This window comes from Nothoprocta perdicaria, unplaced genomic scaffold (genome assembly GCF_003342845.1).
Source record: "Nothoprocta perdicaria isolate Ctin4 unplaced genomic scaffold, notPer1 scaffold_18, whole genome shotgun sequence".
In the NCBI taxonomy this organism is placed as follows: domain Eukaryota; kingdom Metazoa; phylum Chordata; class Aves; order Tinamiformes; family Tinamidae; genus Nothoprocta; species Nothoprocta perdicaria.
Window position 1 is genome coordinate 4,581,530 of NW_020454982.1, and position 27,272 is coordinate 4,608,801.

The 27,272-nt window shown below is 39.7% G+C and overlaps 1 protein-coding gene across 3 annotated transcripts; it reads right to left on the reverse strand.

Moving 5' to 3' along the window:
• Positions 1 to 2,987: 2,987 nt before the first annotated feature.
• On the reverse strand, positions 2,988 to 26,495 carry NETO2 (neuropilin and tolloid like 2). 3 transcript variants are annotated; one of them, XM_026036532.1, is made up of 10 exons: positions 26,448 to 26,495; positions 17,559 to 17,615; positions 15,974 to 16,114; positions 14,804 to 15,052; positions 14,610 to 14,654; positions 14,388 to 14,515; positions 11,455 to 11,683; positions 8,840 to 8,953; positions 7,181 to 7,738; positions 2,988 to 3,157 (listed from the first exon to the last, which is right to left on the reverse strand). In XM_026036532.1, exons 1-10 carry the CDS (start codon positions 26,479 to 26,481, stop codon positions 3,123 to 3,125), a joined length of 1,590 nt encoding a protein of 529 aa, XP_025892317.1. In that variant the 5' UTR covers positions 26,482 to 26,495; the 3' UTR covers positions 2,988 to 3,122. The 3 variants fall into 3 exon arrangements, with proteins under 3 accessions (XP_025892317.1, XP_025892319.1, XP_025892318.1); XM_026036534.1 differs by having other exon boundaries at positions 7,145 to 7,738; XM_026036533.1 differs by lacking the exon at positions 2,988 to 3,157 and having other exon boundaries at positions 4,718 to 7,738.
• Positions 26,496 to 27,272: the final 777 nt, after the last annotated feature.

A 27,272-nucleotide genomic window follows, 5' to 3' on the forward strand; every position in this document is an offset into this window, starting at 1 on the left:
AGAATCATAGAATGCCGAAGGTTGGAAGGGACCTCAGAGGTCATCGAGTCCAACCCCCCTGCTCACACAGGGTCACCTAGAGCACGTGGCACAGGGCTGCATCCAAGCGGCTTTTAAAGATCTCTAAAGAAGGAGACTCCACAACCTCTCTGGGCAGCCTGTTCCAGTGCTTTGTCACCCGCACAGTGAAGAAATGCTTCCTTAAGTTCCTGTGGAACTTCCGATGCTTCAGTTTGAAGCCATTTCCTCTAGTCCTATCACTGTCCACCACTGAAAAGAGGCCGCCCCCCTACTCCTCACTGCCTCCCTTGAGGTATTTATAGACACTGATCAGGTCCCCCCTCAGCCTCCTCTTCTCCAGGCTGAACAGGCCCAGCTCTCTCAGCCTTTGCTCATATGGCAGATGTTCCAGGCCTCTGATCATCCTGGTAGCCCTGCGCTGGACTCTCTCCAGCAGCTCCACATCCCTCTGGTACTGGGGAGCCCAGAACTGGACAATTAGACTAATTAATTTTTCTGGGGAAAACAAAACTCTTTTCTGTCAGGTTTTGGGATGCTTGGCATCTTGCCTTACATCAAAAGGTTTCTGTTTTCTCTCCAATTATAACTGAGTTGAAATAAGATATCACAGTTTATCATCAGACAGCATAAGGTATAGAGCTATATTGTACAATATAGTTAACATTCCATTGTGGGGAGGAAAAATAGAAAGTGGGGAAAATGTAGAAAAATAACTGTATTTTACTATTTTATTTTACTACCTTGAAAAGATCGGCTAGCTGAAGAGCTGGTATTGACTTCTAGCTGTGTAAACCCCTGTGGATTTCCAGAAAGCACTGCTTCAAAAACCACGGATGATGTGGCAATGCTATTGCTTTTGGTGCTCTCCCCTTTTCTGATATCATCACTTACTGTGCAGCCTCTTGACTTATAGTCATCCTGTGTGGGTCCTGTGGGCCTTACATTACATCCCAGAACTTTTACTCTTGACAGGGAGGGAGCAAAGCTGTGTTTTTCTTTCCTGGATGTATGATACTGTGGATTTCTGCTAAGGCTGGCCCAGGACCTGCAGGCAAGATTGCTGTTCATTTAAAATATTTTACTGTCACTGTATTAAGTGCTTTCATGATTAAAGAAAATAAGGTGGCTTCATGCTTAGGCAACCAGAAGACTAGTTATTACTTTTCAAATACCAGCAGGCCCTTTCTTTTGCACTGAGATAGGCTTGACTTACTGCCAGTTCCTACAACCACTCAAAATTGTCCTTTGAAGCTCAGCCAGACAACTAAACAAACTGCATTATTTGAAATTTTACATAAATAATTTTTCTTAGTGCTGTGAGTCTCAAGGGACAATTCCATACATCAATAGTTTTGGGTTGATACTGGCTTTGTGTAGTGATTCCATATGGATAAATTATGACCTCCAGTTCTGATTCAAGTGAAACTTATTTCAGTGTGATGTATTTTTCCCTGGGTGGTTCTTATTTGATCACCCTATTTTTTAGTTTGTTTGTTTGCTTTTAAATGATATGTAACCTTTCCAGGAAGAGAAAATTAATGTAGAAAGATATCCTGTACTCTTTCTACTTCTCATTAATTTTTCACTAAACTTTGAGAGTTGCCAGTTGGCTTGAACTCCCTGACCAGTGCTGTTGCTATAGAGCAGTCAGCTGCCTTTATTTGTGTTCCTAAGGGGACAAAAGAATACCAAAAAAGAAGTGGTTTCAGGCTTCTTGCTTTTCTGTCCAGCATTAGTATTCACCAACTGTACTGTGACAGTGTTATAGTGGCTGCTGAAATGCTGTCATTAAATCCTGATGTTACACACCTGGCAGCTTGTCTTTATGTAAGCTAGTCAGTGAATATATATTATACAGCTATCAATAGTTTTCTAAATTCATATTAAAATAGGTATTTCATAAGTTTAAGCACAATAATACAAAATTTAATCTACTTTATATTTATTATCGTTCTTTGACCAAGATAATTCATGTGCTTCCTTAACAACGTGTTTCATTTTCTTATGCTAATGCTTAAAGGAAAGTTGGAATTGCAATAGATAAAATAACTCCTAGTTCCAGTAAAGGATGTGTTGCTCTTATGCTAAAGTCTGTCCTCACTCCTACTCTGAGCAGCACACTGCAGTATAATAAAGCTGTCCAAGCTTGCAGCTTTAATTTTTAGCTCTGGGTCTTAACAGGAAAAAAAAAAAAAAAAAAAAAAAAAAAAAAAAAAAAAAAAAAAAGCACCTTAGTTTTCTGTTATTACAGAAATAATCTTCCCTTGAACAGATTAACTGCTTAATTGTTTGTATCCAAATTTGTCAAAACAGACATAAATGCAGAATTGCCTAGGAGATTATATAACCTTAAGAGACATACAGAACTTTAAAAATCACCCAATATACACGATTACCTTAACTATCCAGTACTTTTTTAGTAGTTTTTGCTACACTTGAATTTTACATAGATGTTTTGTGCTCCTGTTACATATTCAAGAATTCCCTTTGCAGTCTAGACTAAAATGTTAACAGTGACAAAAGATAAAATGGCCTATTCAGATTCATATCCCTCTGGTAAGTAGAAAGCAAATAGAACATCTTCACTCTACTAGATCTTTGCTTTTCATTACAACAACAACAACAAAACTATTTGGCTTCACCTCAAGCCTTCAATTGCTCTGTTGGGTTACTAAATATGCAGTGGAAGAGCCAGTAATAAGTGATATTGCTTATGTACCTTGTCTGTTTGTTTTTCATAAATAGAGAATTCATTACCATGTTTGAGAGACTTGAGTTTTATTTCTAAGAATCTCTTTTATTCTCATAACTGCTTTAAAGAGTATTTTCTTGTCTTTCTCACCCCCATTAATCACTGAATCATCCTTTTATATAATAACTATTGGTATAATAACTACCATCCAGCTAGCTCAGTGCTAACAGCTGGCATCTGCCAAATTATTAGGGGTATTGAAGGTGTTTACTGAAGTGAGGGAACCTAACATATTGCTTAAATATAATTGCATGCTTTATTACCTTGAGATTAATTTGATTTCACTCAATAGGGAGTTCTTTTGCATTACAAAATACAGTGTCCAGTGGGCTTATGTCCCATTTTGTATTTAAAGCCGATGTCTTTTTGCCTCCATAAGTATATCTGGAAGGAAAAGAGAAGCAATTTTTGTGTAGGTGATCACATACTTTGAGAGTAAATTTGCACTATAAGATGTGCATAATAAAATTATATTTCTATGTATAAATTTATACAGTGAAATAAGATTTAAAAATTCACAGATCCTAATAAATCTAGGTTTGGAAGAAGAGGAAGTAGAAATACAGAGAAAAAAACAAACAAACAAACAAAAAAACCCCAAAAACAAATATGATGTGCCTCCTTTGGCAGCATTGACAGCCCTTGCTGCCCAGAAGGTATGGTTCAGGTTTCAAAACTGCAAATTTTGAGGTATATAGGTATATTAAGTGTATATTATTTGGTTTATTGTAACACTTCATTTTTTTTCCCAACAGAATCGGTTTCTTCATTATAAAAGATATTACCATAAATTACATGATGGTAAGTGAAAGACATACAAAGGCATCAAGTCCTTATGTTGTTTCTCCCTGGGCTTGGCTCTGTATGATCAGAGAGGCTTATGAAAATTAAGCTGTTTTATCTCGTATATGGTGGATTATCTTCAATAGCTAGATAAGAGGGAACAAGTTGGGAATTCACGAATGTCTTTTGTTGGTGATGATCTATGAAGCAGATGGAAAACAGATTTTTGTTAAGCTGATTCTGCAAAATGGAGTGTAGCAAATGAACTTGAATGTGAAAATACCCTTGCATTGCACATCTATGGTGAAAGAAAATTGCACATTAGAATATGTCAACATGTGATTTGTTTGTGTATTCATAGGCTGGATTTATCCTATACAGACATGGTTACTACTGGAAGTTACAGGAACAGAATTTGTGGAAATATTAGTTTTTTTATTGCTAAGCTGAGATAGATGCTATAAATTCCTGACTTTGAAAATATAAATCAACTATGAAAGGTTTAAAATCCTTTCTTGCTTCAAATTAATGTACAGTTGTAACAGCATGATCTCAATAGAAAATCAGCTTATCTTGACACAGATTTGGAGTCTTATTTTGGCAGGCATTCTAGGTATCTTTTGAAAAATCATAAACTTTGAAACAAGGGCATGTAAAAATGACTAAGTTTTATTTTGAACAGGGGACTGATAGTACAGGAAGATTAAGCTTTAGATATGTGTTTCTATGTAGCTATATGAACAGAAATTGTTTCATTTCAAGCAGTAATTTATTCCTGGCATCTGAGATACAGTTGTCAAGTATTATGTGTACTTATTATGTGGTATCATTTGTGATGTTGATAGATAAAGGATTATACTTAAACAGTTTAGCAATTTAAGTGTTATTATCATTACTGAATGGCAGGCTTTATACAATTTTATTTAATAACTAAATTGGTTTGGAAAATAAGGAAAGACCTTTTTTTGTTTTTAATTCGGGAGATCTGCTAATACACAGAATTTTCTGTATTAAGTAAAAACAAAATAATTTTATTTTTAATTGTTAAATATTCTATAAAGTATATACATACCAAGTAAGTAGCTTTTCTTGTAAGTCAATGATAGCTCTATCCATAACCATTCTTTTTCTTTATTTAGTTAAGAAGGAGAGTAAAGTTTATAATGTGTCAGAGTAATTTTTATTCAGTATGAAGGTCATGGCTTCATACCAGACAAGAACATTTCATGTTCTTTAAATATAAGTTAGTATTTCTGTGATTGCTGAAACATTTCAGAGTAACAGAGATAAGTCCAAATTGAAGGGAATTTCATTATACTGGAAAAGGAAGTTTATTTTAATAGTTTCTCATGTTATCATATAAAACAAACAAGTTCTCCTTTCAGATTTTATGGATTCAGTCTTAATTTTACCCTACTTGTAATAAGCAAGCAAGGATATTCCTGTTCTTACAACATATGTATCACTTCAGTGTCAATATAATTTAGGGACAAAAGGGGCCAGAATACTTTTATTACACAGACAAATATACCTTGAAAAGAAAACTTATTTATGAAATACTAATACTTACAAGAGTTAGTCATACAGACTAGAATTACCTATGTGAAACTACATGATTTCTTCCGGAACTGTTAAGGGTTTGTCGCAAATAACATTCCGTGCCATATAGTTCATAATGAGGAATTTATTACTGACATCAATGAGAAGTGGAATCTGTCAAGAAGTGCTGTAATTATTTTTTTTTCCAAATCAAAATTAAAGTTTTGAAGACTTAACTTTTGCATGAAGTATATGTAAAAAACCCTACTTCATTCTTTCAAAATGAAATACGATCTGTGACCAGCACAAAAACTGACACCAAGACACACTCTTACAGGCCTAACTGATGAGCTTCCAATTAAGTTCTTTCTTTCAGATAGTTGTAATAATTCTGAAGTTACAAAGCACTGAGAATTTCCAGTGCTGGCCAATTCTCTCTGTCTGTGTCTGTTTTTTTAACATAATTACATTCTAAGCCTGGTGTGAGATCTTTTTTTTTTTTAATCATTGTAATTGAATTCAGTGATTGTAGTTGATGTTCATATTTTCTTTTAAAGAAAACGTTTCACTTGCTAGGATCATATTTTAAGATGCACTTTTTGGACTATAACCATCACAACAAAAATATTTCACATTAACTATGATTTTACGTACCTCTGTGAGTAAAGGATGTGAACAGAGATTGCAAGCTCGTAGGTCATGTCTTGTGAAAATGTAAATTAAATACCAAAATAAACCCAAACAAAGTGGGGAGTAAAAGGTAGGCTAATGCAGAAGTCATCTTAAAAGTACTCTTGGCAAATTGCAATGTGTATAGCAGTCACTGAATGTTATTCAGAGCTGCTAATATGGACACTGAAACAAGCCTGCTGTACAGGTGCTAGACTTAGATTTAATAAATAGTCTGTACAGTATCAAACTATATAAAAAGTCTAAAAATCACAATGAGAATTGTTATATTTAAAAACTGTTCTATATTGTATAAATGTTAAAATTAGGTCAAAACCACCATTAAAAAAGGTATGAAATGTGCAATTTTGCTAGTGGAAACAAGGGGCTCAAGAAGGTTGCCATAAAAAAGGATGATACAAGTTGCTTTGTGATCTCTCCTTGTGTCCAGCATCCTCACGTATCCCACAGGCCTCTAAGCCATTCTTTTCATGCAAGTAGGACATGAGCCTGAAGTATCTAGCACTGCCTTCAATAGAGAAGAGGAGCTCCATGAGGAGTGCAAGGCTATTTTAAGAGACAAATGCACAGTGCAGTCTTTTTATGCAAGTATTTGGAAAACACAGGAACAATATTTTTTTCTAACTGAAGAGCTGTGAAATCAGTGGAGTTACAAGGGTATATAAAGAATAGTAGGATCTTATAACATCGTAAGCCTTCTGGAAGCAAAACATCTGTTTTTGTATAAATTTGTATCTAGAATACCATTTGAGAACCTAGTTGAGTTTTAATCACAAGCTGCAAAGTTTATATATTCCCAAAGGTACTAAAATTAATACAACTTAAGCTAAAATATTGCTAAAAGGCAGTAATCTTAGGCAATATAAATGGCAGACAAGGTGAAACAGATCACTGTAACATAATTCTTGAGTGTTAACTGGCACTTAACACAGCAACTCTATCTTCAATTTGACAAATACAATAAGACACCTATGTTGACATATGTGTGGTGCACTTAACCACTTTTATTTATGTAACGAAGGTGTTAAAATTGTCCTGAAAAGCAGACATCAAAGGAAGGGAATGGATGGGAAGAGGCAGGTAGTAGCCATTGCTGTCAGTGACCAATGATTGGTTAATTTCCCCCCCATATCCTGACAATTTCCATGCAAAGCCTCTCTTGTCGCTCAACTGTATAGGAATCTTGGTAAGATTGGAGGGAGTCCACTGGTTTTCAACAATAGTTAAGTTATGAAGACTTCTTTTAATGAAATACAATTAAGCTAAAAGTGTGTGCATCTCACACGCTGCCTATGGTACATTTTAAATATATACACTGTCATTATATACACAAACATCCTATATGTACATGGTTATCACCTTCGTTAGCAAGTTAAAAGTCGATAGATAATGAACCTTGTGCAGTATCTTCTCGTCCTCTGACATAGATTTCACAGGGAATCTCTTCCATAACCCTGTCTTCTATGACTTGCTCGGGGCAGTCATGCGCTTGCTTGAAAGTGTAACTGCTTTTCTTGAATGTGCTATTGAACGTTTTCATTGGCTGAGGTTGCGCAAAGTCGTTGCGGAAGGGAAGCTCCACGGAGCTGAGGTTTGTCCTGCTTTGTTTTATGTTAGAGGCCTGAGTGCCACAGTGGTGGTCGTGAATGCATCTAGAAGCTGTGGAGGAGCGTCTCATTTTCTGGTAATTTTCAAGTTCTTCTGATAAATCTGCCAAATCTGCAGAAATTTCTTTGTCCCTTAGTGAAAACAGTTCGTAGTGTGGAGGATCGAATACTTCTTGGAAACCAGTTTTATTGAAAGCAGTCTTGCAAGCCATAACCTTTTTGCGAGGTTGCTTCACTTGCACTAGAATGGAAATAATGAGAAGAACTAAAACTATTCCTGATGTGATGCCTATGATTGTTCCGTGAGTTTTGGTGATTTGTTCAAACAATCCGGCCTTTTTCTTTTCTGGAAAGAAAAAGTGGGGATTAATATTGTGTATTGTTCTTCACTTTTTTGATAATGTGTCAAAGTACATCAAGATATATTCTAATTACCATGTGCTAAAATTATCTATTTTTTTAAAGTAAGATGTTCTAACAGCAGTGATGTATGACTGACTCTGCTGCTAGTCTTTGCTTTGGAAACAGAGTGGCCCTGCTGGCGTGCAGCTGCATTGATCTTGTTTCAGTGCCGGCAGGTCCGGTACCTTCCGACTGTAGCAGCCCGCTAATAAAATCAGTAGGGAAGGATAAAAAGCCAAATCAACCCAACCCAAATCCCTCGGCACTGCTGGGCAGCACTTCTTATGAAAACACACAAGATGGCAGCATCAGGTTAAGATGGTTTCCCATACTCCCAAACCTCTTTGAAGACAATTTTTTCCAGTTTCCTGTTCTGCAAAAGTACTTGTCCCAGTGACTAAAAGAATTTGGTGCTAATAGAATCTAAAATATTCACTGGGAAAAAAAAAACCCTAGATGCTACACAGAGTCTCCATACACAACAGCATATACATGTGTATACACAAGTGCATACATGTGTATATGTGTATACATACACAACATACACTCTCTGTCTTAATGATTAACATGTTAAAATCAAACAAATGTTTAGAATTGTACTTAGTGTTGAAGATTACAGTTTCGGATCTGAAGATTTCAGACCTAAAAAAAGGCCTTTTCTGCCTGGAGGTTTGTCTTTCTCTTTCCAACTGTACCACTTTTTCTAATATGATATTAGTTGTCCATATAAGACTTGTTTTGTTTGAATTTCAGGAATGGGTCCAGTGCAACCTGGCAGACACTATATTCTATTTCTTGTGAAGCTAATGTCCTTTTAAAATAAAAAGTATATTTTGAAGAGGAACAAAGATTTTAACTATAAAGTAGTAGGATCAATCTTCACAATGCTCATATGCCTCCTGAGTTTAAATGAAGAATTTGAAACACCTTCCTGAGATTAACAGAACTGCTGTCTTAGGAATATTTTTAGGCAAAGACATTTCATTATTTTCTTGAAAGGCAAATGGACCGTGCTGGATAAGGTTATACTTTGCATTGTATTCACCTCTGCAGTGGTTTTCATCCCAAGGGTATGCACAGTTTTGAATGCCATTGCAGACTAAAGAATTATTGATGCACATGTTGCTATGGCAGAAATACGTGCTGCCTGAGCAGGGAGCTGTGGAAAAGAAGAGAGAGACAATATTAGGATTTCCAAAACTCACACATTGCCCCAAAACAGTAAATTCCTATTATATTAATAGGCATATGCATTATTTATTCCTTTGCAGTTTAAATGTGAGGTTCCTTGAACATATCACATTATCAGCTAGTTTACTCTATGTTCATTTGGTTGCTTTCAGATGTATTATCCATTCTACAAACAAAATTTTCCTACCTAAACTGGGTAGCAGAAAGAGATTGTTATCCAATGCAGCTGATGAAGGAAGGCTTTAATACTTGTCTTTAAAAACAAAATACTTAGAAATCACATGCCCCCCATCAATTATATATTTATTTAATCTGCTGTACATCTGCTGTGTAGATGGCATAGCTGGTTCTGAAGCACTCCCTGAACATCTGCATTTTAGAGTCCAATAATATGTTAAGACAAATCAGATTTCAGCTTGCACAGAGCTGTGTTTCAGTAATTGTGAGACATTTCAGTAACTGGAGGCATAAAAGTCATTCCTTCCTGTGAAGCAAAGCTCTTACGTCTTGCTAATAGAGCTAATGCAGGGATTGAGAGAGAGCACAATTTAGCATTTTATCTGTCCATCTATAGTTCAAAATTTGATGAAATAAATTAACTAGAAAGTTCCTCTAAAGAAGACTTTTAAGCATCTCTGAATGTTCTTCACATTAAAAAAAAAAAAGTCTGCAGGGTGTTGTATAATATACATAGTGTGTTCTTTATGGCTTATCCCTATGACAATATGAAGTTTATGTTCCTGCATAGTCTCTTTACTGGCTTATGTTTGCATGTCCATGAAGGTGGACACATGCACTTTATTTCAGTAACAGTCTCTCTGACAGGGTCCAGGCCACGATTTCAGTAACAGCTGGACTTCTCTTGTAGCTGCTTCCTATGACTGGTGCAGTGTTCACAGTGTTGTTACTATCTAGCATTATTCATGTATCGACTCAAGCCAGAAATCAGATACATTGATTTCTAACACTGCTGTTAGCTAAATTACTTTGTCAAATCTGCAAGCAGCACCACGTATGTGTGAAGTGTCTCTCATGCACAGTTGGTTCATTTATGTAAATCTTTTCAGAAATATTGACTGTTTTCATGGTCCATAATTACAAATAGCTTAATGATCTGAAGAAAAAAAAAAGATAAGCAAGGATTCACTATTTTCAACTGGAAAATTTTACTTAGCACTCAATTATTTAAAAATAAACGAAACATTTTTTAGACCCATACTTTTGAATTATCCTTTGAGAAAACAGAAAGACAGTATGTCAGACTAAAAGATTAATAAGAACAACCACACATTACTGATGACTTTCTTTTGGCAATGACTTCTGAGTCACTGTAAAAATCTTAAATTTCAACAAGTTATCTAACCTTTGGAGCAGTCATTGTTTCAACCTCTTATACTCAAATCAATATTTGTAGAATAAATCAATAACTCCTCTGGCAGAATTTCTTGCTCTTTCTGACTGAAAGCTGGAATTACTTACACTATCGCTGATACTGATAATTACCTTGAAAAATAAAAAGTAGTGGAAAAGCAATTAGAAGCTCAGCAAGCAAGCACTGCATAAAGGTGGTACTTACAAAAAATCACAGTATAAAATACCTACTAAACCCTGCTTTAGTTTACTGAGCCCTATTTTTATCATCTAACCTATTTTAGGTTAACCTGTTTAACCTATTTTATGTTAAATATTAGATCATTTTTAGAAGGACTCCATTGTTTCTTACTGTCATGTACATAAAGCAGGCAATACAATATTTTTCCTTGTTGTTGCTCTTGAAAGAGTATTTTACAGAAAGTAATTTTTATCCTTTGTTAAACTTTACCAGTTATGGAACAGAACATAAAGTCTGGCTGTTACCTGTAACTTGAGCTTTTCCGCACAGCGGTCACCAGCATTTTTGTCAGGACTGGCTACAGATGTACTGTCAAAAGAGTTACTTCTTTAAAGCCAAACCTGTACTATTTATTCTGCAAGCAAAAGTTATTGAAAACTTAACCTTTAGCACAAAAGTAGTTTTGATTTCCTGAAGTTAAATGTCAGATGCTTTATTCAGCTCCCCCAATGTATTGCAGATCTCTGCAGTTTCTTCTGACCCTTGAGCTGCTGCTTGTCTCTGGCACCGAAGTGGAAGCTGATGGCTACTGGGAGAGGGCCCTTTAGTCCTGCTGTCTTTTAAGTAGGTCTGAGATTGCTGTAGAGCTCAGTGAGAATTGGCCTGAGGCTGCATTATTACTGAATTCAAGTGGAAATTAATCCCTCTGACCAAGAAGGAAAGCCTTTCCTCAGAACCAGTGCTCATAACAGCACCATAGCAAGTATTTAATTCACGTATCTGTACATAAAGGAAACAGAAACACCGCTTTTTTTTTGGTGTGTTCCTGCTGCATAATAGGCAGCTAATGCTTTTCCCTAAGTGTCTGAGGAACCCTGAAAGAGATGGGACAAACTGGTACCTCAGAATCTACTTACGATCCACAAAGGAGGTGAACAGCATTCGGAATCTGCTCAGCCTGCTGCCTTCATCAGCCCACATGCGCACCACGCCGGTGCCTGTCTGCAGCACCACGTCATTGGCTACTGTGCTGCAGAACTTGGCCTTGAGGTTCTCGATAGAGCTGCTCCCATCGTACACAGCAACAAAGTTTCGTTTGCATTCGTTGGAATGCTCCATTTGGTAGTCCAGAAATCGCAAATAGATCTGTCAGGGAAGGGAAAGGATGGTCTCCATCACAAGTCATAAACAGGACTTTTGCTTTTCCTTAGCTTACTGGCAGATCTTGAATAAGATATTCCTTGAATAAGGGATCGTTAAGTGAGCCACCAAAGCAGGGGAAAGTCCATCCTTAAAAGAAAAAAAATCCCTTTAAAGGGATCTGTTTTGTGTCAGGGAGCCTCTGTCCACTTGCAGACCTGACTGAGGTCTCCAAATCCATGGGTGCACGGGCCCTAATCCATGGGGTCTCCAGCACATCCTTAAAACTATGCTGGTTCTAAATATAGTTTACAGTTACCTCTGAGGTGATACATTGAATGCTCACAGCATTTGCCATGCTGCAGCTTTTCATGCAATTTCCTAATAGCAATAATTGCAAATTCCTCTTGAACTTGTGAGGAAGGGAAGACAGGCTGGATATACATCATGCTTAGTACCTTTTCTTCTGCCCTTTTGCTGTATCTTGTTTTTAATCTGAGCTACTCCCAAAGCCCTGTGAAACTATGTTGTAAGGATTTCACTAAAATAAACCCAGCACTTTTGTATGGAAAAAAACACAATTTCTCCCCACCATGCACCTAAAAGACACAGTTAAAAATCCAGTAAAAGGCTGGTAATACCTGTACTGTCTGGCTTTTCCTTTCCCCAGAGATTTACAGAGGCTGGCACTTCCCCTTGCACGTGCTGGGAGAAGGGGCAGTCTGTGCCGTAGTATCTCACGCTTCATCTTGCCCGGGTTTGTGAAACTAGCACTTTGTTATATGTAGGTATTTTCCCCTGTGACTTTGTGTGTGTGCATTCAGCATCACGATGTGCAAAGTGATATTCAGTAAATACTTTTCTTTTGGCGCTGTCTTTGTCAGATTTACTGGCAGAAATTCTCAGCTGTGCCGAGAACGTGTCTGCCACTGACATCATGTCTCATGGGCGTGGGTGTGAGCTGCGGGGCTGGTGTTTGGTCTGAAACTCATTATTTTCATTTAAGGATTGCCATTATATATCTGCTGTGATAGTATGACGGAAGCTAAAAATAAATTAGCACACTTTTAATAGATCTATTCTGTGTATGAAAACAGAAGAAAAATTTCATTAAAAAAGGCTCAGCTCAGGAAAAGCTCCTTCTGGTTAGTGTGCCAGGCAAGCAGATCTGGTTAAGACTTCAGGTGTCCAAGTAGAGATATAAAAGGTCTTTACTCTTGGATTATATTGATTAAGCTATACTAGTAGATTAATTTATTGGAGTAATTATTGGAGGTAATTTATTAAATTTATATTATGGGGAGTTTAAAAAGTCCTTTCATTGCTGCAGTTGTGTCAGTTTTACAGTTTTACTGTTATTACAAAATAAAAGTGAAGAAATCAAGGATTTTCCATGTTGATTTTTCACATGAGACTGCACTGTATTTTATCATTGTAATTCTGCCAGCATGGAAGTTTGAGAAACCACTGTCAGAATACCAAGAGTTATTTTCCTGTAATGTTTTAACTGAATAATTTAGGATGATGATCTAATCTCAAGACTGACCCAACTACAACTCTGCCTGCTGGCAACATTCAATAATTTATTAAAATACTTAAGAGCAAAATCCAGTACACTCAAGTGCAAATATAGAAAGAAAACTTCTATTATTGTTTCTGGAAGAATTGCTACTATTAGTTAGTCTGTCATAGTGCACTTGGGAGTTGAGTCACTTCCTCAAAGGCTCAGGTACATTAATACATTTTTAGTTTCCTTCTTGTCCTGTTCTCTGATCAGCTTTGCTTAGGTTGCTATTTTAGTACTAATTTGGAGGTAGAAAAATAAGACTGGTCAGTTAACCCTTAGGATTATGCAAGAAAGCATAGAGCATGTTTGCGGTCTTGGCAGACGATGGTATTTAATGTATTTTGGGGATTTTTATGTGCATGTGGTACATTCAAACAGCGGCATTCACATTAACACACAGATGCAAAATCACAAAGGAGTGATTTATTGGGAAAAAATATACATATTCTTCACTGCAACTTGTAAGTAATTAATTAACAAGGCATACTTTGGTGTCTCTCATTGACTTTTTGGCTCTAACATCTAATATGCCTCTTCAGGGCTTGGGTAGGAAAGCTCTAGGAAATTTTATTATGGCACTTAAGATTACATGATCTCACTGCAGAGTTGGAAGAGAAGGAGAGAGGGTGCCTTAGTTACTTCCAGATAAAGCATTTCATCTCAGACGGCTCATGAAACTAGGTTTTAATTAAGGTGCCAGATTGTGAATAGGACTGTGAGGAGCAGCTATGTCTTCTATTGACTTTGAACAGAACAAAGTGCCCAGTAGAACCCCGGCAGCAAAATTTTAAACCATGGCAGCGAGGTTTGCTGGCGTTTGTCAGACTTCAGCCAGCACTTTTGCCTGCAGTTTTTTTTTTTCCCATAAAATAGATCAAGTTAAAGGCCCTTGAAAAATGTTTCCTAGGCACTTTTCAGATTTATTTTCTATGTTAAATGTCAAATATTGGGAAGAAAACAGCAGTGGATCTGCTGCGTAAGTTTAAATTCAGGAACAAGCATCTATCTGGATTTCCTAAGCCACTGATACATAATTCATTTTAGTGAAAGGAAGACATTATGCAAATCGTAGTTAATGACCTATTACCTGTTACTAATGACTTGGAAGCCCATCATATACTGAATTATATGAATGAAACTAACCTTAGCATTTGGAGTAGCCTTAATTGTCCATATGCAGTCAACTGCTTGTCCTGGTTTTGTTTTCTCTTCTTGTTCTACTTGACTGGAACGTACTATTCCATCAGCTCCTGAGAGCTCAAATTGGCAGTCTAGAGAGAATATACAACTTGCTGTCAGATGCAATGTGATATTGATTAAAAACTTCATATAATTTCATAAAATACTGATAGTGTAATACTAGACCTGGAATGGGATTTAAAATGCCTCCCAGGTAAGTGAAGTCAGGATCTGTAATAGAAAGAAGTCATGAATTACAAGGGCTATGAATGCTAGAAAATAACTTCAAGGTTTAATGTAAATGCTCCTGCTGTTCCCACCAGTGGTGGGACAGCTACGAACAACAGGATTCTTCACTAGGAAAGTACAGATTTATTTACCGGGTATAAATGAGTACTTTGCTTGAAATCCTTTTCCTTCCAGTTCCTCATCAGAAGTAAACTTGATCCACATAAATCTCCCTGTTGATCTAATTAGTGAAGGACTTTTGAGACCACAGTAACGATCAATGAGAGGGGAGAAACCAAAAGGTCCATCTCGAACCTCCAGATGATCAAACCGGCATTCAAAGGAGGGTTCTATGTAATAAGGTTCATCAAAGGTCAACTCAATTCTTTGTCTTGGAGCAGCTGGCATAGAAAAAATGAGCAAAATATTAAAGGAAGTTATATAAAATACATATGAAGATATCATAACAATGAAAAGAGAACCTCCAAATAGCAAGATAAAAAGGTGTGTCTCTTAATTTGCACATATTGGCAGTGGTCTGCAGGAAGAACCACATCTTAGCTCTGTTGTGAAGATGAAGTAGCTGAATCTGTGCCCCGTGGCAACTGCCTTGCACAAAGAAGCTCCAGCCATGGCCTGGTATGTCCCAGTGCTCAGGCTGGACGGGCTGGCTGCTCTACTGGGCATTCTGTTACAGGGAATATGCAAAGCTCTAGAAATGCAAGCACACCAACAAAAATGATGGCCTATGTAAAGACAGAGTAAGGTATTAAGTATAAGACTGCAGAAGTAAAACCTCACTGACACGTTACTTGAAATATTCTAATTAATTGATATGAATCTGAGGAAAAGCTGACTAGTGTTTTTAGCCAATTTCAGTGTTTTTTTGGATGCATCTTAATAAGAGAGAAAGGAATTAGTGCCCAAGTCTTGAAGTCTTTATCCAGGATACTCCCACTAGAATGTGTTTTTTCTCGTTAATGATTTTTTCTTTTTGTCCTTGTCATATAATTTTAATAGTGACCTCAGTAGTGCTAACAAACCTGTGTATTTTTAGTAAAGTGCTATGGTGCCAGTCAAGTGTGTCTTTTTTGTTAATAAAAGACAGCATAAAGGCTTTCTGCCTGTGAGATGGCCCTGCAGCAATACAGTATGTTGTGGTAAATGCTGAAGATGGTCTTCAACCGTCTTTTACAGTTTATTATCAGCAACATCAAAACTGAAAATAAGGTAACAATTAAGCTGTAAAGTAAAATGACAGTCTTAACAGTTCCATGTTGGACAGTAATTCCTGCACAAGAGACCAGAAATGGAGCCTGTACCTTCCAAGATATAGATACACTCTTGATTCGGCGGGTACGTATTAGGGTAGTTTGGCGAAGCAAAGTGTCCTCCATTACTTGTCCGTACCCAGTTATCACACTGGGTGGGAGGAATGCGGTTCACTCCAATATTTTGCCCACCTTAAAGGAAAAAATATCATAATCAGATGTCTGCAGCAAGCATGCAAAGTTGGTATTGCAAAGAAAAACATTTATGTAGAGCAATAGTATATAAAAGAAGTGTGTTTTGGTTGAAAAATCTCTTGCTGCATATGTTGATATTTAGCTAGCAAAATCATTTTGTTTAATTTAGCAATGTGATATATCCAGAAGAAATCTTTCTTTTGGAGTATGAGATCTGTACAGTAATCCTTGGAAATGGGAAGAGAGGAAGTAATTTTTACCCAAATGAATTTAACTCTTGATTCTCTTGTTTCTCAGTCAGATATTGCCAGCCACTGTGATGACAGCAGCACTGTTTTATGGCCCACTTCTTTTCCATCCCTATGCAGATATAATGCAAAATATTTGTAACAGAGTTTACTGAAATACATGACCCTTAGGCTGAGTATTTCTTTACAGGAATTTGTTAGTCTACTGAATGCAGATAATATGCGAATACACTAAATACAGCAATGGAAATTAATGAAGTAAAATTATTTGCTGTAGGTAGCAAATAGCTGTACAGCTGTAGCTGTACTGGTAGCTAAGGGTCTTGTTTAAGATCAAAGCCCTCTTCTAAATGATTTTGGCTTTTGAAATATGATTTCTGGCTGAACTCATGTAGTTCAATAAGGTACTGTGCCACGGCAGAGCATTTGCAGGAGCTTTCGTAGTCTGGCTTCCCTTTTCCCCAGAGAAAGGGCTTAGAAACAGTGTGATCCCCCTGACATTCGTGTACAGTGTCTCTGCCTTTTCTCTTAGAAAGCTGCAGAGAAGGAGACACAAGCTCTTCCATTTCTGCTAGGCTCCCTAAGTCCCACAGAGGGGCTCTCAGGATGTTGTTTGTACTTAGGCAGCCTTCCCTGGAGACCTTTGCAAAGAGAGACCTGCTGAAGGGGCTTGGCTGCCTCTGGGTGTAGCAGCAGCTTTCCCTGGTATCTCGGCAGCCTTCCTGTATACAGGGAAGCTCAGTCTCTCCTCCATATATTTATAAAGAAAGTGCTCTAGGTGCCAGTTTCTCTCCTATGTATGGATTATTCCCACATATGAAAAAATAAGATTTCTGCAACTGTTGCCTTCCTCTCTGGGGAGGCACTGGATTCAGAAATGTTTGTGGGTGGACTGTTTGAAAAGCTGCAGAAAACTTGTCAGATGCAGAAAATGTGAAATTCTGTGGTGTTTCTTCCCACCTTTAAGGTCTAAAAATTTTAAAATTTTAACTGGGTGAGTGAGCTTCATTTTTTTTTTGTGTATGTATCTAAACCATGGGCATGTTCAGTTGGAAAAAATACTGAGATTCATTTTTTCAATTGAAAAGCTATTAGTACCTGAACACAAATACTTTCTTTGACTTATTTAACTTATTTCAAAATGATAAAACTGTTACATTTTTTGAAAGAAAGTCATCAACCCAAATCTGTACCTTGTGTCTTCTGTGCAACAGCAATTCCTTCCACTACAAGAATTGTTACCAGCAGCACTGATGAGAAAAGTTGGACAGGAAAAACATCAGTTATCAAACAAAATGTACATACCATCTTCTGCAGCCCTCATGCATGCAAATCCCGGTATCACCGACAACAACAACAAAATCAGAATATACAAAAATAATTAATGTACTACTTTAAAATTTCAGCTTTAGGAAACTAGTGCAGTTCAAGTGTCACTGTTGGTACTGGCCCCAGACTCCTTAAGAAAGCTTCAAGAATCTTATGCAGAATATCTATCAACTTGCGAGCATTTTATAAAAGTAAATGGAATCTACCTTCTGTATAATTTTAGTATCCTGAAGCAAGATGTTTGACTGCTGTAGTGAACCATATTTACAATAAAACTCCACATACATAACATGCATATGAAAGACTTCTGTGGCTCGTAAGAAGTAATCAGAGCACTGGAGCCCCTGCAGAGCACAGAGCAGAGCGTGGGTAGGGCTGTCCCTGCAGGCTGCTGGCAGCGATGCTGCGCAGCACCGACACACTGGCCTGTCCATAGACTCTATGTGGTTATGAGGCTTTTCTCACCAAGTACTTTTTCCCTTGGGAGAGAAGCACACAAGTGTGTTTGCTCCAAAGTTCCCTCAGTTTATTTTTTCAGATCCTTTGTTTCAATCGTGAAATTCAAGGGCCCACGTTTAAGTGCAATAGATTATAATGAATTGTTAAAATAGATGATAATGCAGTGGTATACCCAGCCCCTATTTTGCACGGACATAATAATCTCAAAGCAATTTATGCCACTTTATAATTTGTTGTACTGCTTCCCACCATGATTTTTTTTTTTCTGAAACAAAGCAAACAAGTACAGAAACCCAGTATAAGGAAAATCAATATTTTCATGACTAACATTGACACAGCTAGTCATTATCAGATAATAACTCCCCTGTATTTTAGTATAGTTATCTGCTATGGCAAACTCTTAGGTATACCTTTTTCTTCTTTTCATCTTAAAAATGTCATCAGGTATCTGAGTTTATCTATATTTACTTCAATGGCCATTTTCTCCTCCAAAGACAGACAGCAGCAGCAAAGATACTCAGTTACGCTATTCAGTGGCTTCCCATTTCAAAATGAAGCAGATACAGAAACAAGCTTCCTAGAAGGACTTTAAAAAATCTGTTTTTTTTTTCACTAAAGCCTCTGCTGTTTCTATAAATAGTCCAGAGCTGTGTATATCTGTGCAAGTGCAAAAGAACAGTACATGTTTCCTGCAGAACAGCGTGGATATGCAGGCAATTACAGCAGATAAATGGGCTGAATATTTGTCTTACTGCCTTTTTTTTTGTCATATTATATGGCTGAGTGGGTATAATAAGTACAGGCCACCTTCTCTTTGTCCCTCTGCCCTTTTTTCCTCTTCATTTTTAACCTCTTCCATCTCTTGTCTTTCTCTAGCAGTGCCTGTCCTTCTCATGCAGTCAAAGATGCTTAAGATGTATTCAAAGCAGCCCAGGTACTAAATGTTTAAGAGCTTTTCTTTAGCCATTGCTTTTATCCCTCATAATAGTAAAATGAAGAAAAGAGGTGTCTCGATGATTAATATTCTGTATGTGGGCTGTCCTTATCTCTGTGGCATTGCTAGCAAAAGGGTGGCGAGAGCTGCACCTGCTCTTTGTGAGAGGGCTGAGCTAGTATTGCCTTAAACTGGGTCTGTTTCTGTGACATTTGCTGTATGGGACAGCAAATAGGAATTTTTTTGGCTGAAAATGAAGCCTGTCAATATTCAGATTGAAAAGAAAAGAAAAGAAAAAAAGAACAATTAGCCAAATATTTGTAATCCTTTTGGACTGCTTCCATCAGCCTCTCTTCTGTGTACGTTTTTTGCTTTTTCTTAAGCCTATCACTGTGATAACATGGTTGCTCTTTAGTGTGTATGGAAAAAAAATCTAGATTAGGTCCATATTTTACTGTGTTACAGGACAGAGGGGACAACTGTCTAAAACAATGCATTTGAATGGGGCTTGCTGGTGGAAGCAGAGAGCACAGTGCAGGACAGGACGGACGTCAGACAGGGGAGGGCGGGTTGGTTTGGTTTGTTTTCCACGGACACGCGTGGTGAGAATCCTGGAGGATACTCAGCTGTGGCAGCCCAGCCTTGCAGACCTGCACATGGCTAGCTCTCAGATAATAGAGGTTGGTGCTTCTCCAAGTTCCACTGGCATCTACTGCCTGGCATCTAAACTGCAGAAGAGCTGTCGTCAAGTGAGCAGCAGCAGCGCCACTGAGGCAGACGAACTAAGGGGGACTTTTTCATTCATTAATCTGGTATTCGCTACAGATTCTTATTCCATGAAGTATGGTGCATAATTTTTTACTACCATTTAAAGCTCTGATAGTTTTTATCTGTGTGAAGATTAATTAGAAATTTTAAAAGCTGCAAGGTTCTGTCTCTGTTTTTAAAAGGATCTTTGTCCTTTTCTCCCTCCTTTGCATGAAATATTTTAGATCACATAGCCTGCAGACAGCTGTTTAAATTTTTAAGGGTGAAGACACTAACAATATATTGCAATCATTATTACTACTCAGTTTTTATAATAGGCTTATGGAATAATATAAAAGAATCACCTGAACCAGTGTAATAAAACACACATTGTTGTGAGGTTCAAGGCTTTTTTTGAAGGCATTTCTTAATATTCCCCCAAAATGAATATGACCAAAAAAAAAATCAATTTGTTTACTGACTTATAAAGAGATTCACAAATGGCTGGCACCTATTTCTCTGTAAAAATTGGAGTAAAGTAGATAGTTTCTCTTTTTATAGTAAAAGAATTCTCAGCCAACAGTAAGAAATCAGTGTTTTGCTTAGGAAAACAAGTGCTTTAGGCTGCAAATTTGACATATGCTTGTATTTTCTGGCAAGATGCATTCTTCAGATTTCATGGGATACAGTTTTGCTCTCAGCTCTGAAGGGTATGTCTTCCTTGTGCCTTTTCGGCACGCTCTAGGGATCCTCATGTACAGTGAGAACGCAGTAGATTTGCAGAGTGGCTTTGAGAGCAGGGTCTTACTTGAGTGATGACACTGGGGAACTCGGCGTGCAGGGCAAGCACAGAAACAAGTTGGAAGCAGTCACGTAGAACTGAGGAAAATGTGAAAAATTCCTCCAGTTCTTAGAATAAAAATAATGTGGAGTATTACACATCCTTAGTGCCCTGGCAGTCAGAATACTAGGAATAAAGATGACAGACATTGCTTAGAGCAATGTTAGAGCTCGGTGCTGTGCTGCCTGGGTTAGGCACTACCTTGTATACATCGAGGCCAAGCAGGCAGTAAATTGGCAACATGCATGTTATAAAATCTAGCTACAATGCTTGCTATTTTCTGGCAGATAGCAGCCTAGAATAGTGCTTGATCTTAATTACATAGCACGTTTTGCCTTATAGGAAAGAATCTTTTTCTATGTACTGCTCTTAAACCTAGCTCCTAATTTGCCCAGTGTGCTAAAATTAATGCTAGTTTCAGTAACAGCTAATAGCAGTATCACAACATATGCATCCCATGAATTTCCACGTTTACACTTAAATTTTAGCTATTAATGTACTGAAGACATTTGTGATACTATATCCCTTCATATTGTCTCACCATCAGTATTTGTGCTGTAGTTGCTTTTAAGGGCTCTGATCACAACGAAGTTCCTATGACATTAGATGATGCACATACTCAAAATAATTCTCAGATCCTGTTATGAAAAACATATTATAATTTAGATGGACAAAGTAGAGTGCAGGAAGGAAAAGAGAAGTCTATATAACTCTAACTAGATGGTCACCTCTTTTCCTTTTAGAAAGTTAATTAATTGCATTTCAGTTTCAAAGCGTTTTCAGCTCAGGAACAGACCAACTGTAAAGTCCAAGGGGAATGAGATTTTTCTCTCTTCCCAGCATTTGGTGACATTTACAAGTTGATAAAAGGAATATTGGATTGCATCTGTTCTTGCTTCTTTAGGGCAAACAATTTTATTGCTGAGGAAGAAAACACAGCAGTTTTTGAATCCTGTGTGTTCTTACAGGCTGTATATGCTCCCTTATTTCTTGTGGCCTCAAAAGGACATTTGCAAATTGTTTAAATGAGTAACAAAGAACAGTGAAGTTGCTTGCCTAGGATTAACCTATTAACAGCTCCAGTTAGAGCTGCTTTTTTTTTTTTTTTTTTTTTTTTTTTTTTTTTAAGATCCTGGAATATGCTGTAGGATTGCAACAGGGAAGGAGGGAGGTGTGCATTGAGGAAGACATGCTTTAGCTCTCGGCAAGGCAATATTACCCATGCTAATGGAACTGCCAAGCCAGTTTTAATTCTCCTCTCAGAAGCCTGATAGCAGAAGTGGGCTTCATCAGCTATTAACAGACTCTAGCGCCTCTCCGAGATCCAAAGCTTGTCAGGCATTTAGCATGCCAGCAGGATGTCTGAACGCACTCAGGTCTGTGCTCAGATATAACAGTTTCATCTCACCCCAGCTGTTTCCAATAGGGATTTCTCTCTTTAAGATTGCCAAAGAAACAAACTGGGAGTCTATATTTCTGCAGAGAAATCAGGTCAACTGATTCAAGAAGTAAATGCAGTTCTCCCTCTTTCCTTTGATCAAAATCATCTGCAGAGCAATTCATGCTTGGACAGATCTATGACAGTCCCCTCCAGGTTTTTCAAAACATTTAACATTTCTGATCCCTTCTTCCATTAGAAATATATAAGCAGTTAGAGGTAGTTTTATTTTTCCATTTTTTCCACATCCTGATACTTATAATCCATCCCTGGGTATGTCTGCCAGCAAAACTTCTGCCAGAATAACATTGTGCAGTTTTAAAATAGCAGCTTTCCTTTTTATATGTAGAAGTACTGGTCTGTATTTTTTTTATTTTTCCCCTCCTTGCCAAGCCACGTGCTGCCAGAGATTGCCAAGGCGGCTGCAAGTACAAACCATTTTGATGAGGGTTTCAAAAACCTAGTCAAAATATATATACTGAGATTTCCCTGTAATGGACAGGACTGATCCTGCTGTACATGACTATTCTGAGAACCTCTTTCCTGGGGATTACTTATTGCTAAATCTTGGGAGTACTGCTGTCATCTTCTGTCATGTCTGAGAGCAATTTGCCTAAAGAGTATAAATGGTTTTCTTTTTCTAGCTCCTCACTCTCAGTCCCTTGAAGAGAGACTGTTCATGGATTTTATTGCATGCTAAAGGAGGAGGTGTTTCATGATAGGCACTTTAATAGTTGGTTGCTTTTTCCTATTACGTAGTGGATCTGCTTTGTAATTCCAGAAAACGGAGTGAAACACAGAGATGATTGAGGAAATTTTTCATTAAACGTTAATTGCTAATTATTAATGAAAAAACTTGCACTCCCTGTAGCCCAGTCAGCTTCAGGAGCAGTTGTCAGTCATGTATCAAGACAGGTAGCAAGCTAGGTAAGCTGTCCAAGACTACGGGTGTTTAAATTATTAAAAAACCAACTGGAGTGCACAGGGCAGGAGAGCAGCAAGCTTTTCTGCAGTGCTAGAACCCTGGTTGTATCCAAGACCCTGTGGAGAAGCGTTTGCTTCAGTCCAGATGAGCGTGTCCACCACTGTCGTGTCACTGGTTACGGGAGTAAATAACCCCCCAATAACTGCTTCTGCTACGACTGCAGTGAACTGTGTTGGGAATTTCTGACAAGCTCCTCAGTGATGAATAGCCTGCAAAGTTTATTTCTGGGGGGTAATGTTTAATCTTTCTCTGTGAAACAAAATTTAGGGAAGACACAGAAAATCTTTTTCATTAGATAGGGATAAATAATTCAATAGCTTCGATATTATTTTACATTCTGACTATAATTATATACCTGATTTATACACTGACCTTTTTAATTAATATATTTAGAGCCAACTTGTTCTGTAAAAGTTATAGCAGTACTGTTAAGTGTGCCCTAGGAAATGTTAATGCTTTTGAAGCTAAGCTACTCTGCAAGTGGGACACTTTTGGATACTGAGTTTGTATACTCATTATCAGCAGGACACAGAAACCAGATACCTTATTTGTTTGCAACACAGCAGCTTTTTCGAGCCTGTTCTACAGTTGCTTCTGCTTAATTCAGTGCAAGCTGATTGGTGCTTAGCATTTTTGATTGCTGCAGAGAAGGTCATAATTAGTGACAGCTTTTAGGTAAAATAAATTCGGACTTGCATCTGATACTGTCTTCACGAGAACTACTGTAGCTTCTATAACCAGTACCTTGCTTTTGGTTTCAGTGGGGGAAAAAAATCATGAAAATGTGAATACATTTTTAAATTATGCATTTCTTTGCTTGCTTTCAGCTTCTTGGGCTGTTTTTTACGTTTTTTTCATTTTGGAAACAGGAGGGTATAATTCCTAGCTTTTATGTGGAAGGAAGCATTACTTCCTAACACTACTTGTTTGTGAGAAATTAGCTGTTAAAATCATGCCAAAATGCAAATGAGAGGGCTGAGCAGAATGGCAGGAAGTTAATCATAGTAGTTCACATTCTTGCAACCTGCCAGGGTTGGAAATAGTTCCGTGCTCCTTGGAAGACTGCAGATGTCAACTGTCAGGGTGGCCGTGTTTTGGTTTAGCACTGGCTGTTTATTGAAATACCTGGACAAGAAGCACAACATTGTTTTGGGCTTTTCAGGATAATAACTGAAATAGCTGAAACTAATGCACAGTCAGGATGTGGTTTTAGATTTGGATAAAAACATCCAAATAATTGTACATGAGAAGGCAAGAGGGAATAGCTTTAAAGAATGGGAACACGATTTACCCAAACATTTGGTGGAGTAAGAGATATGGTGAAATACGGGTAAATATTTCATTCTGAAGCATAACTAAACCACGGCTTTATTAAGAAGGGCTCTGTTTTCCCTTCCTATGAAATATGGGGTTTTAGTGTCTTAGTGTGGTAGCACTATTGCAGTTTGTTCCTAGTGGTGCTTCCAATCCCGTTGAGAACTGAAGTTGGGAAGCAAATGCTTTGCCTTTAAATGTAAAAAAAAATGGTAGTTTATAACTATTCCTAAGAAAGCAGGTGGGCCCTGGCTGGGCTGTGCTTCAGCAAAGCTGGCAGCGAGCATGACTGCAGCCTCCGCGCTGCCACGGGGCCCATCGCGTCCCTCGGCATGGCCGGGTCTGAAGTGGGGCTGGGAGCCGGTGCCAGATGGGCCTCGGTGCACTTCTGCAAGTTTGTGCCTAACACTATGGATGAGGCAATAATAATCAGAGAAATGTTAATACTGAGATACTGAGACCTGAGACAAGATAAGAAATGCGGATTATCACAAACTGACTATCATGGGCCTGCTTCTGCCCTGGGAAATGCGGTCAAAAGAAAATAAAAGCTTTGTGCATGCCAGACATGTATATCATATACATGTCATGTTAAGGAGATAAAATTGTTCCTAAATATATTAAAAGAAGCATTATTTTTCCACAATATATTGAGGTTGATGGCTCTTCAGATATGTACAAATAGAATTCCCCAACAACTCAAGCTATTTGTAAGGAGGAAAAATATTACTATTGCTGTAGGTAGTCTTCATAAAGGCTTAAACAGCTTGCAGGACACGACTCCTCAAATACGGAAGCTTCCACTGACTTCCTTGGAATTGTCTCCTTTGAGGGTTAAATCGCATGTCTATTTATAGGAAGCCTTTTTCTTTGTGATTAGATGTAATGATCTGACTATATAAAGACTTCTAGTGAAGAGGAGATAAAAGGGAGTGAATGATGCTAAATAATGACAGGTTGTTTCTGTAGTCATGGCAAGGGATGCAGTTAGCATACTAACAGCGACTGACTGACGGGTGGTTCGCTGGGGTTTGTACATTATAAATCAGAAAAAAAACTTCTCTTGGAAGGACTTTGCTTTTTAACTGGACACTGTAGTTTATTAGAGACTGCAGTGAGGTCTGCTCAGGCAAGTCTGTGCAACCACATTTTCAGGAACTGCAAGCATTTGAAGTGGAGTTAAATATATGTAGAGGTAATTAAACAGAGATTCCAGATGTATTTTAATGTTGTTTTATGGTGATTTAGGGCATCTAACTGGGTGACTTTAACAGAAAGCGAGAAAAATCTAAACACTTCCCCAAGCAAACCCCATCTTCCTGCAGTGTCCGAAGCAGCACACGGCTCATGCCTACAAGTTGCCACTCACTGACAATCAGCATCTTCTACTAATTATTATGCTAATGAATTTAAAATATTTACTTTAACCCTCAAGGCATCTGTCCTTCAGACTAAGAGCAGGGGATTACATGGGCTGAGGAAACATGCTGGATTTAATAGAGGCTCTTTGCAACTTTGGTACTGGGCAGCTCAGATAGAAACACTTCTCTGCGCAGCGGCTTTGTGGCTTAAATGCCGCGAGCAGGCGCGCAAACACCCCCGAATGGAGTAACTGAGGAAGGCTGCTGAGGGCTCGGGTCCGCTGGGGCAGCGCTGCCGCTCGCGCCGGGCAGGCCGGGCTGGCGGCGTCCCCAGCGCGGGGCTCCGCGCGCAGCGCTCGGCTCGCAGCTCGGCGCGGGCAGGGTCGCGTCCGGAGCCCTCCCGGCTCCTGTCCCCTGCGCCCGCGCAAGCTGCAGCAAGAGCCCGGAGCCCCGCGGGGAGGCGCCGGCGGGAGCCCCCGGTTCCTTCTGCCCAGGCTGCTCAACGCGGACCGCGCTCCACCAACGGGCACCCCGTCCCTGCCCGCCGCGGCCTCGCGCCCGCCCGCAGGGGAGTCGCTCCCGCCCGGCTCCCACCCCGCAAAACTTTCCGGCGGCCCAAGGCCGCGCCGGGAGCGCCCCGGGCCCCCGCGCCCGCTGCCCGCCGCCGCTCCTACCTTCCAGCACGGAGCACAGGTTGCGCAGGGCCATGATCCCCCGGCGGCGCCCCTGCGGCGTTGGCTTCAGAGGCGCCCCATGGCCGCGGCCGGGTCCCCCGCGAGGGCGCTGTGGCCGCGGCTACGGCTCGGCCACCCCCCGCCCGCCCGCGGCCATGGCCGGCGCCCCCGAGCGGGGCGCGCTCAGCACGCGCCGCCCAAGCGCGGAGCCGCCGCCGCGCTCCGGGCCATGGGGCGCACGCTGCCCCGGGCGCTCCGCGCGCCGCCCAGCGCCGCTCGAGCGCCCGCTGCGAACAGAGGCTCGCCCAAGATGGGAGGGTGTCCGCCCGGCTGCGCCGCTTCTACGCATGTGCCCGCCCCCCGAGCCCCCTTCCGCCGCCGGGCACCGAGCGGGGGCGGCCGCGGCGCTGGGCACGTGCCCGTCCCGGTCGCGCGAGCGCCTCTGCCCTGCCCTGCACGCGGCGCGAGCCTGGCCCTGCAGCCCGCCCCGGCGCCCGCCTTTGTGCAGACTCGCGGCGGGGGTGGCGGGAAGGGCCTCCCCTTCCCCTCCTTCCTCCCCCTCCTGCCGTTGCTGCCGCTCTGCGCTCGTGGCCGAGCCCCGCGCCGCTCTCCTGTGCCTGCCCGCGACTCCCGGGAGAGCCCTTCACGCGCTGCCGTGCGGTTCTGTCTGGCAGCGGTGACAGCTAAAATGGAGCTCTTACTTTGCACGAAGTTGATAAAAAGGCGCGTTTAACCTGGCGCCTGCCCTGGCCGCCCCAGGTTACCGTCCCAGCCCGTTAGCTCTGCGCGCGGGCACGCGGCGCTGCGGGAAGGGCCGGGCGGGAG